This window comes from Ceratotherium simum, chromosome 19, assembly GCF_057802395.1.
Source record: "Ceratotherium simum simum isolate JZ-2026a chromosome 19, ASM5780239v1, whole genome shotgun sequence".
Lineage (NCBI taxonomy): Eukaryota > Metazoa > Chordata > Mammalia > Perissodactyla > Rhinocerotidae > Ceratotherium > Ceratotherium simum.
In genome coordinates this window covers 22,981,011-22,993,144 of record NC_141918.1, presented here as the reverse complement: position 1 = coordinate 22,993,144, position 12,134 = coordinate 22,981,011, and the positions used below count along the sequence as shown (strand labels likewise).

The 12,134-nt window shown below is 36.2% G+C and overlaps 1 protein-coding gene across 5 annotated transcripts in view; it reads left to right on the top strand.

Annotated features, from left to right (window-relative positions):
* COQ3 (coenzyme Q3, methyltransferase) overlaps positions 1-12,134 on the top strand; it is a 25,912-nt gene extending 13,778 nt beyond the window's left edge. For 2 of the 5 annotated variants that reach the window (XM_087443915.1, XM_087443914.1), the window contains exons 2-7: positions 987-1,113; positions 3,289-3,441; positions 5,411-5,510; positions 7,984-8,226; positions 10,700-10,859; positions 11,915-12,115. In XM_087443915.1, coding sequence (XP_087300041.1) covers positions 1,055-1,113; positions 3,289-3,441; positions 5,411-5,510; positions 7,984-8,226; positions 10,700-10,859; positions 11,915-12,096 — 897 coding nt within the window. In that variant the 5' untranslated portion in view covers positions 987-1,054 and the 3' untranslated portion in view covers positions 12,097-12,115. Of the gene's footprint in view, positions 1-986; positions 1,114-3,288; positions 3,442-5,410; positions 5,511-7,983; positions 8,227-10,229; positions 10,342-10,699; positions 10,860-11,914 lie in introns of those variants that run through there. The other 3 variants (XM_004422145.3, XM_087443916.1, XM_087443917.1) reach the window with 3 other exon arrangements.

Below are 12,134 nucleotides of genomic sequence, written 5' to 3'. Positions count from 1 at the left end.
CTCTTAAACTTGTGAAGGTTTGTTTTATATTCCAGGATATCGTCTATCGTTATGAATGCTCCATATATTCTTGAAAGAATGTATATTCTGTTTTTGTTTTAGTGGAGCGTTTTATAAATTCCAATTAGATCTTATTGGTTGATGGTGTTGTTTAGTTCTTCTGTATCCTGGCTGATTTTTGTCTAGTGATTCTATCAATTACTGAGAGAGGGGTGTTGAAGTTCCCAACTATAATTGTAGATTTGTTTCTTTCTCCTCTCAGTTCTGTCAATTTTTGCTTTGTGTGTTTTGAAATTCTGTCGTTTAGTGCATACACATTTATCATTGCTTTGTCTTCTTGGTGGATTGTCCCTTTTATCATAATGTAACATCCCTGGTAATTTTCTTTGCTCTAAGGTCTACTTTGTCTAAATGTTTATTGAACAACTAAATGTTCTATAGCAGAATAACTAGTTTATAAAGCAGGTCCGTATGTAAGTTTGAACATATAGAGTGGATGAATGTTTGTTTTAGGATGTTTTACATATATAAATGTACATTTTTTTCCCTGTGTAAAGGGTATTGAGCATATATATAAATCCATTTCATGTAGCTAACATGTAAGTGACAGAATTTGACCACGTTTTGACAGATAATCTCAGAATTAATATTACCCTAGTTTAAAAGGTAATGTTTTAATTTGAATATCGTTTTTTATAATTTTGTGCAGCATAATGTGGATGCAGAAACTAATGGCATGAAAAACTTTCACATATTCATCACTTGTTTTTGCTAATTATAATTTCAAAAATATTTGATTAGAGTTAGATGGCAGAATGCAAAACCTATCTTTTATATTTTAGAATAAAATCAAAAATTAGGAAAAAAACCCTTTTGTTTATCAATTGTAGTAAAACTTGCTATATAAAATAGTTTCTTCAGCTGCATGTATTTCAGGGATTCATATTGTGCAGTGCTTTCTCTAGATGTTTAATTTTTTTTTTCAGTTTGTTCAGAGAACCAGCTCAGTTGGACTCTACCGATTAAACCATGGGTTTTCAGTGAATACAAAATCATGTGGTTTAAATCCTGTAGAATGACTTTTGCCTGCTTGAATAGAATGAAAAGTTACAGGTAAGTTTATTCCCTACTGTGGCAAATATTTACATAATTATGTGCAATAATAGTTTAGTATTTATTGTGCTTAATAAACCCTGTCAGTATGTAATAGCTCATGTGGTTTGATTACAGTAGTTTTTATTTATTTACATATTCTTTTTCCAACAACTTTTAAATTTGGAAAATTTCAAACCCACAGAAAGGTTGTAATACAGTGTACATACAGTGCATACCCATCATCCATATTCAGAGATAGTTTTTATTTTAATATAAGACTATATTACTTGGAGAACTACTTTTTACTTCCTCATAATATCCTTATGATAGGAGACAAATAATGCCGTGCTTAAAATTGTAAATGATTTGGGTGCAACATAAATGTGATAAGGTACATAAGTATACATTCTAGGGAGTAAGAGTGAATCAAAGTAATGTCTTTCTGTGTTTGTGTTTTATAAATTAATTTTTAACCTTGTGAAAAATATTGCATAGAGTTAAGGTTTGAGCTCTGTTTTCCAAGTGCGTGCTTCTACTTCTTATAAAGCTCCTTTCAGATTGGGTGTATGTGAAATCACTCTTAGTCAACTGAGCAAGCACCTACTGTCATCTATTGTAAGTTAATCTTTGATTACTGAGACTTTGCGTGAAGCATGGAAAAGGAGGGTAATATTCATAAGATAATATTAAAGAAGAGTGACATTTAACTCTTAAAAGGATAATAAGTAATCAATATAGAATGTACTCTATGTAGCTAAGAAAAACATAGTAAAAATATGAATGGCATTACCTATTCTAAAGTAACAACCTTATTTTCTTTTACCTGAGAACCTTTAGAGGATTTTCCTACCATGTACTTTGACATGGAACTTGGTGTAGTGTCTGTCTGATCTCTGTTTACTCCCTGTTTGATCCCATTTGATGTAAAAAAAATTTTTTAGGTGAATTATATACTTTTCTGGGCCTTCTCCTTCAGATTATTCATTTGACAAATGTTTCCTGAGCACCAACTGTGTTCCAGGAACTGTGCTAGTCGCTAGGCATGAAATGGTAAGCGAGACAGTCCATTCCCTGCTCCCATAGTGCTTATGTGCTAGTAAGGAGACATGATCAAATGATCACGTAGCCCCATGAAGAAGTACAAAGTTGTATAGGAGTTAAAATAGGGAAATATGGCTCAGTTTTGAGAGTCAGGAAAGACTTCTTGGGTGACATTCCATGTAAACCTAACATCTGAAGGATGAAACGGAATTAATTAGGTGTGTAGAGGAGGGAAGGGAGAATGAGAGAAGAATATTCTAGGTAGAGGGAACAATGTATACAAAGTATCTGAGGAAGGAGCAAGCATGGTTAGTTCAAAGAACTGAAGGAAGGCCCGTGTGGAGGGGGAGGTGAGTAGTGGAAAGTGAATTTGGAGAGGGAAGAGATTGGGGACCGAATAATTCAGAGCATTGTAGGCTGTGCTAAGGATTTTAGTCTTTTTCCTTATGTCACTGGGAAGCCAGGGAAGCATTTTAAGTGAGAAAATAACGTGATCATATTTGTATTTCAGAACAATCACTCTGGATGCATTGTGGAGAACAGATTGGAGGGGAATGAGATAGGAAGCAGGCAGACTAATTAGAAGGCTAGGACATAGTTCAAGCAAGAGATGATGGGAGCTTGGACTAGAGTGATAGCAATAGAAATGGAGAGAAGAAGATGGAGGCACCTGGGTTCAAATCCTGGCTCCACCACTTACTTAATCTTCCTGAACCTACCTTTTCTTATCTGTGGAACAGGGGTGATAATAATACCTATCTTCTAGAGTTGCCGGGAAGATTAAATGAGATGACATATGACATATGTGGAGTTCTTAAACAGTACCTGCCATTTGCTAAATGCGCAATAAATGGTTCCTACTACTACTATGCCTGTTATTATTAGATGTGACCCAGAAGGCCAAGTTTTATAAAGTTTTTCATTGTAACTTACTTCAAAAGCAAATTAATTTTGTTTCATCTGTGAATATGTATATATATATTTATAAGCAGTGTGATTATAAGAAAACTTGGTTTTGAAGCATCAAAAGTGAGCAATACAAATATTTAGAATCTAGTAAATCGTAAATGAAATATCTTTCTACATAATATATCCCATGTTACATTTTTTAAAGTGGCAGTTTTTGCCTGGTTCTTCATTTTGACCTCGTAGGTACCCTTGGACAAGACCGTACAGCACTTCTGGAACCACTGTAGACAGCAGTGAGGTAAAAACCTTCCTGGCCCTGGCTCACAGGTGGTGGGATGAGCAAGGAGTGTATGCGCCTCTTCATTCTATGAACGACCTGAGGGTACCATTTATTAGGTAACATTCCAGAAATTCTAAGTCTTTTAAGGTGCAACTCTTCAATAATTTGTCTTTTTTTGAGTTCACTTTTCTCTTGGTTTATACCTAGGTTCAAAATGCTGCATTTTAAGTTTGCTTTAGAAATTGGGAAGATTCTTTTCGATGTCCATTGTTTGAAACCATTAATTTTTTAATATCACCTAATTTCTAGGCTGCTTTCATAAATTAACTTGAAGCATTCCAAATAGCTTAATTGTAATTAAATCCTTATGAAAAGGAACTAGGGTCGTATGGCATCAAGGTCGATTTATAGCGACTTTGACCTTTAGGCAGTTCTAATAAGGGGAATACTACTGAGACGGTTCAATTCAACAAATATTTATGAAAACTTACCCTGTACAGAGCTTGTGGGCTAGACTCTATGAAAGCTACTAAGATATTCATCATTCGAAACACAGTCCATGTACCTCAGAGACTTACAGTTTGCTGTGGGAGATAAACGCAAAGGTTCATCCGACTCCATTTATCAAGAAATTGCTCATTCGTTCTTCTGTCCATTTATTTATTTATTCATTAAACATTTTTGAGCAGCCGATATGGGCAAGACACTGTAATAGACACAGAATATCAGACTCAGACTGCCCTTAAGGAACTTTCTGATTGGTTTTTGCTGGTTCATCCAGAATTAATGCAGCAAAAGGAAATATTGTCACCTTTTTATTACCACTGAATTAGTGGATCTCTGAAACACTATGGCAGAGAAAAGCAGAAATGTCATTCTATTAGGCTAGATCAGTGGTTCTCAAGATGTGTGCCCTGGACTAGCAACATCAGGATCACCTGGGAACTCATTAGAAATGCAAAATTCTCAGATCTCACCCTAGACCTCCTACTTTGGGGGGTCAGCAGCCTGTGGTTTAACAAACCTTACAGATGATTCAGATTCACACTCAGCTTGAGAACTATTCTATTCAAACTACTGTGACACCATTATTTAGACATCACACTAAAATGGATCACCCAGGGCAATACAAGTTATGGTTAGAAGTGTAGATTTTCTTCTGAGCATAATTGGAAGCCATAGCAGGGCAGTGATATGATCTAAATTATGATTTAAAGGAGTCATTTTGGCCGATGTGTGGAGAATGGATTGGACTTCATTTGAAATGAGTCCTTTCTGTATATTATAACATTCTAAAGTTATCTACTTAACCACTGTCTAGGTTATTCTTAGAAGTCAATTAATTTTAATAGCAATAAAAGATATCCTAAGATAGCCTTATTATATATAACATTTATTTTAATATAAAGTATAATTAAAATTCATATAGTCCAGTTTAAAAGTTTAGTTTGCAACACTGTTAGGTATATATCAGTGTGTGTCTATGTTTGTATGTATGTGTGTGCTTATGTTTGCTTATGTAGTTAAGTATTACTATGATTATCTTAGAATTAAGTTTACATGATTTGAATGCCTGTTTACATGATCATGAAAACACCACTAAGAAGATTAAAAGAGACTTAATTTAGGAAGGAATATAGGCAAATTCTGAAAATATGGATCTCCAATCTGCTTCTTCTAAGCCCTACAAAATAACCTATCTATTGCTGACATGAAATGGGTCTAGCAAGTACTAACAAAGTAGCTAATAGATGTCTCAGGTGCATGATATCTCAAGCAAATAAAATTAGGTTAATCTAAGGTTATTTTTAAAGTTTTTCTTTAGATTATTACTAAAGTAATAATTAAGTCAAAATTATTACTAGATTATTTCAAGAGCTTTACTTTAAGCGTCCTGCTTTTGACTATTTAAAGTATCTTATAAATTAAACATAATATAGTAAGTCATTAATGCTGAAAATACCCAAAAAATCAATCATCCATTTAAAATGAGAGTTTAATATTTCCTTGAAAATTGTATACTTTTAAGACTTTATTGATAAAATTAATAATTTGTTCTTATATGTTTTGAATTTTTTTTAAAAGAGACAATCTTTTAAAAACAGTTGCTAATCACCAGCCAGGAAAACCTTTGTCTGGGATGAAGATTCTTGATGTTGGCTGTGGTGGTGGATTGTTAACTGAAGTAAGTGATTTACAACTTTGCTGCCGTTTTTTTTTTTGTTTTTTTTTTTGTTTTTTTGTGAGGAAGATCAGCCCTGAGCTAACATCCATGCTAATCCTCCTCTTTTTGCTGAGGAAGACTGGCTCTGAGCTAACATCTATTGCCAGTCCTCCTCGTTTTTTTCCCCAAAGCCCCAGTAGATAGTTGTATGTCATAGTTGCACATGCTTCTAGTTGCTGTATGTGGGACGTGGCCTCAGCATGGCTGGAGAAGTGGTGCGTCGGTGCGTGCCCGGGATCGAACCCGGGGCTGCCAGTAGCAGAGCGAGGGCACTTAACTGCTAAGCCACGGGGCTGGCCCTTTCCTGCCGTTTTTAAATAACTGGAAAAAAAAATTGAGAAGTGAGCTTATGCTCATTTGTCCTTTTATCAAATAGTATTGTTCATTAAAAAAAGAAATGCGGGGCCGGCTCCGTGGCTTAGCGGTTAAGTGCGCGCGCTCTGATGCTGGCGGCCTGGGTTCGGATCCCGGGCGCGCCCCGAGGCACCACTTCTCCGTCCAACGTGAGGCCGAGTCCCACGTACAGCAACTAGAAGGTTGTGAACCTATGACATACAACTATCTACTGGGGCTTTGGGGGGAAAAACTGAATAAATAAAATCTTTAAAAAAAAAAAAAGAAATGCGTAATGTTTTTAATATTTTTCTGATTATAAAAGTAATACATACTTTTTGCTTTCTTAAAAATATATACACAAAAATGTCAGAAAATTATAGTGAGGGATTTTTTTCTTTAACGTAGATATGGGGCACTGGTTATTCGAATAGCTTTGAAAAATTTGTTGTCTCTTCTATCCCAAGGGATTAGGCAGTTTCCACTGGTTTAAATGCAATGATAAGCTGTCCTCTTGCACTTGCTTCAATATCAAAACCTAACCGAGTTTTGCCTGCTTGGGGGCTCTCCCCTTCTTAAGTGCTTCAGAGTACTTGGAAGAATGCTCATTCTACCTGTGAAGAACATTTGCTTTAGCTTATAGTAAATTTATGCCCTGCAGCTCTCTTTTGTATTCTTTTGTCAACACAATAACTTTTTGTTTCAGTGCTGCATCATGATCTGATCTTTGAAAGATATATTTTTTTTAATTTTATTTATTTATTTTTCCCCCAAAGCCCCAGTAGATAGTTGTATGTCATAGTTGCACATCCTTCTAGTTGCTGTATGTGGGATGCGGCCTCAGCATGGCCGGAGAAGCAGTGCATCGGTGCGCGCCCGGGATCCGAACCCGGGCCACCAGCAGCGGAGCGCGCGCACTTAACCGCTAAGCCACGGGGCCGGCCCAGAAAGATATTTTAAGCAATAGTATAGGAAACAAATGTGAGCTAAGGTTCAATGGGATGTGGTACCGTCAAGGTCCGTAACAGCCACGTTGACAGTGAGGCTAACAGATGCCTTTGATGCATAGCTAAGTTTCCAGATGCACAGAAAACGTGTTCTTCATATGGTGATGGGCTGGTTTCTTTTTCTTTTTTTTTTTTTTTTTTGGTGAGGACGATTGGCACTGAGCTAACATCCATTGCCAATCTTCCTCTTTTTGCTGAGGAAGACTAGCCCTGAGCTAACATCTGTACCCATCTTCTTCTATTTTGTATATGGGATGCCACCACAGCATGGCTTGATGAGCAGTGCGTATGTCCCACCCGGGGTTCCGAACCTGCGAACCCCCAGCCGCCGAAGCACGAACTTAACCACTATGCCACCAGGCTGGCCCCTGGGCTGGTTTCTTTTGACATCAACAGTTATGAAAAAACATCACTTGGAATCAAGAATATGTAGTGTATCAAATTGTCAATATGCACGGTTTTACTATACGTGTTCTACAGTCTTCTCAGTGTATTATTACAGATCTTATATCACTAAAGATAAAATAATTTGATTTATACTTTTAACTTATTGACTAAAGAGTTATAAAATAAATACTATGCAAGTTTTGGTCAAAGTTAAGCCTGTGTTAAAAACTTGGGCATGTCTTGGGAAGTGATTGAATATAAACGTTGAAAGAAGAATCAGCTGTGAAGAATCATTTCCAATCACAGAAAAAACTAAGAAAAAATCGTTCTTTAGAAAATTTGAATGTCAGTAATTTTTGCTGTTTTTACAATGACGTTACATTTATTGCACTTTAAATGTTAATACTATACTACGTGCATGTAAATATATCCAGAGAATATAAACAAAATTTTTTTCACTATTCTCAAGTAGTTCTTGATACATTTTTTGCTGTTGTGATTATTGTTCTCACTTTTAAGTTTTTTATTATAGAAATTTTCACATGTGTACAAACTAGAGAAAATGGTACAATGAACTTCCATGTACCCGTAAATGATCCCCAATAATCGTCCCCTCGTGGTTAATCTTGTTTCCTTTTTGATAAGCTTTTGATTGCTAACATGTGTTCTGTTTTCTTCCTGAGGGTAACGGTTTTTTATGCCATTAGCCTCTAGGGCGGCTTGGGGCTTCAGTTATTGGAATCGATCCTGTGGATGAGAACATTAAAACAGCACAGCGCCATAAATCATTCGATCCAGTCCTGGATAAGAGGATAGAGTACAGAGCATGTTCCCTGGAAGAGATTGTGGAAGAGACTGCAGAAACATTTGATGCTGTCGTAGCTTCCGAAGTTGTAGAACATGTGATTGATCTAGAAACATTTGTACAGTGCTGCTTTCAAGTGTTGAAAGTAAGACTCGTGGAGTTTACTTTTTTGTTTTTTCTTTTGAGTGTGTGTATATATCCGTAACAATAAGTGTTTCATAATACTGAAACCAGGAAGCCAGGATTAGGGGACAGCATCTCTGCTGGAGATTACTTCTGCCTCTCAGCTTGCCTTCAATACTGGAGTTTTCCAGATCTAGTATCTTGATATCTTGAAAAATGTTGGTGCTGAACATTATAATACAAACAATAGATTTATAGCAGTATTTTTACATTGGTATAGACTGGATTACATACCTAATAGACGCTGAATGACAATTACTAAGAAATTGATTTGGATTAATACTTAAAAATCAATACTTAGCATTTGTTAAGTAACTCTGTATGTGATATGTATAACAGTTTACAGCTGATAAAAGAATACTTCATACATATGATCTCACTTGATATTACCTACAACCAGGTGAGGAAGGTAAGGCAGGCATTGTTATGACTTCCTTTGACCCAATGAAAATCAGAATTTGAGAGATGTGAAAAGTCACTTGGTCTTTAAGTCAAAGGTCACTAGGCACGTAAGTGTTGGCTTAAGGCTACATCTTTTGATTCCAAGTCTGGTTCTTCCCATTACATTATTATGCGTATATAGTTTGCCACAGACTTAGTCCTCTGAAGGTGGTTCCAAATTTTCTTGTAATAAATAGCCCTAGAGTATTATTATTATTGTTACTATATGGATTCTGCTATTTATGTATTCAAGACATAACACCCTAAGGTCAAGAGCTAAAAGAATGAAATGCTTAGCCTTACCTAAAGAGAGCTTTTTAAAAATACTCTTAAAAAAATCATTTTAGATTTACAGAAGAGTTGCAAAGATAGTATAGAGTGTTCCCAAATATATAGCCTTCGCTCAGTTTCCCCTACTGTTAACGTTTTATAGAATAAGGGTAGGAACTGGGGTGAGGTAAGTGAGGCACTTAGGGCACAAAATTGAAGGAGGCCCTCTGTCTTCGGAGCCCACGCTGCGTCTGCACATGCGGGAGAGTGCGAGTGACATAGCCCCGTATGTAACCCATGGTACCTTCCGCGAAACTAAGAAATTAACGTTGACTTTATACTATTAACTACACTGCAGACCTTGTTAAATTCCATTAGTTTTTCCACTAATGTCATTTTTCTGTTGCAGGATCCAATCCAGGATCCTATGTTGCATCTAGTTGCCATGTCTCCTTAGTCTCCTTCAGTCTGTAACAGTTTCATGGTGTTGCCCCTTAAATCAATTTTGTTAGGCTTGTCTCCTATTTTCCAAGCAAAACTCCTTAATTATTACTTTTTGTGTTGTGTGTCAGTCAGTATGTGTGAATGGAGGATCTTTCACGCATATGATGAATGCTGGCATTGTAGAATTTAAAACTAATTTTTGCTTTAATGGAGAGCCTATTTTTAAAAAATAAATGACCATTGCTCACCACTATTTTCTTAGAGTAAGGTTTTGTAGAACACAGATTAGATATTCACAGGTGATTTTTTTCCCTCAGTTCTATTGAGATATAATTGACACATAAGTGATTCTTAATAAGATATTTTAGAATACTAGAGTTTTACAGAGAAAAGTTACAATGTGTGATGAAGTAGTGTCTGATATTTCAGTTTTTAATTTCAGGGCACATTCCAGTATTTCAGGACCCCGCTTATCTTTTTTATTTTTGGTTTGGGATGGTATTTGAGGTTATTCATCTTTCTCTTTCTATGTATATATGTGTATATATATGATTATTTTAGAGGGAATCTTTGGCATTTTATCCCCATCAGGCTACTGAGAATGTGTAAAAGTGGGAGGAGAATTAATGTCCTTGCCATTTGTGGGAATAAATATAGGAAACACCATAATTACTAAAAAATGGCAGACTAAACAGTCCTATTTTTTGCATTCATCTAAGTGCTTATCTTGATCTCTTCATATTCTTTATACTAATGAAATCAAAACAAAACAAAAAACGTTCAAACCTTAATCATTAGTGTTTTTGTCAGGGGATACTTATTGGCATTGCTCGCCTGCACAAGATGGGAGCTGTGGGCTGTACTAAACAAGGTAGACAGGCTCAGCCCCCAAAGAGGAAACAGCGTTGACACATGTGAGAACGTAAGTGTGACATGGAGCAAGGAAGAGCAGCCCGATCTCATTTCTATATTTTTATTATACAGTATTTGATATGTACAGAAGAATGTATATAATATAAATATAATCACAGTAATGTGTGATTTAAGAGTTGTAAGCACTGTTGCATAAACTCAATGAGTGCATCTGTAGCAGACTGCCTTTAATAATGAATTTCCCAAAAGAAAAAATACTATTTTGGTCAACTATATTTTATTCATACTTATATATCTTAATTGCACTTAAACTATTTGAAGAAAGGAGGAGGGTGGGGGAAGCCAAGCCTTTACCTAACTGATACTCCTGACATTTAAAATTTTACTTCTATACATGTTGTTTTTAGCCCAGTGGTTCTTTATTCATTACTACAATCAACAAGACCCAGCTGTCTTATGCCTTGGGAATTGTTTTTGCAGAGCAAATTGCAGGTATTGTACCAAAAGGTACTCATACATGGGAGAAGTTTGTTTCACCCGAAAAGCTAGAGAGCATTCTGGAATCAAGTAAGTATTAAGAATTTTTTGAATTTTCAAGGCCTAACTGAATTTTTAATGTACCTATAATTATTAATCACACAACCTAGCACTTAATTGTAGGCTGCTATTCTTTGGATGTTGGTTCCGTCTTCTTAACTAGATCATAAACTCCTTGAAGTTAGGAGTAAGTATTAGACACCACTTCTCTCTCACCTGTGGCACCTAACCCAAGGCCAAGCAAATCACAGATGATCAGTGAGTACTTTGGGCTGTTTAGTCTTCTTTGGTTAAGGATGAGGAACAAATGTCTATTACTGACACATCCTCAGTTTGTCCTATTGAGGCCGTGCTTGTATCAGCTTATCTTATATATTATTTTTCCCTATTCCTCCGTACTTGGATATATTTTGAACTTCCTTGTCACTTTTTATGTATTTTATGCTAGTTATAGCATGCCTTTTATTATGGTTATTTTGGTGTTTCGAAGCCCCTTTCTGTATTCCTGTTGAGTACTTAGACTCATGTATGTCTTATGCTTTTTGTTCATGTAACAGTATATCAGTAAACTTGATTTTACTTGGAATATTATCAGTCCAAGGCAATATAGTAAGTTCTAAAGGGTTCTGCAAGTAACCTTGTTGAAAATAGAGTAGAAAAAATATTTTAAAGATGCTTTATAGGAACAATCACTTGTTCTTGTTGGCAGGTATGTGCTAGTACAGCTAACATTGATTGAGTACTTACCAGATTTCAAACACTGCTACTTTCCACACATACCTCATCTAATTCTAACAACTCTATGACATATGTTCTGTACGTATGAGAAAACTGAGATTCAGAAAGGTTAAGTGATGCCCAGGGTCACCGTCTAATAGGTGCCAGAGCTGGGATCTGAACCCAAGCAGTCTGCTTTAGAGTTTAGGTTCTATGCTGCACTAAAAAAATGATCTATACGTGGTTACAAAGTAATTTTGCCTATTGAGTTAGGAATGCTTCTTTAATATGGAGAGTTGCATGAGACTCTTGGCACTTGGAAGGTAACTATTTATTAAATCTACTTTTTCTGATTTTTTTGTGTTCAGATGGTCTGTCAGTTCAGACTGTGGCAGGAATGCTCTACAACCCTTTCTCAGGGTACTGGCATTGGAGTGAAAATACCAGCCTTAACTATGCAGCTTATGCTGTGAAGTCCAGGGTTCAGGAACACCAGGTGCCAGCTGAGTTTGTTTTAAAGGAGGAAGCAGGGGCCGGCCCCGTGGCTTAGCAGTTAAGTGCGCGCGCTCCGCTCCCACATACAGCAAC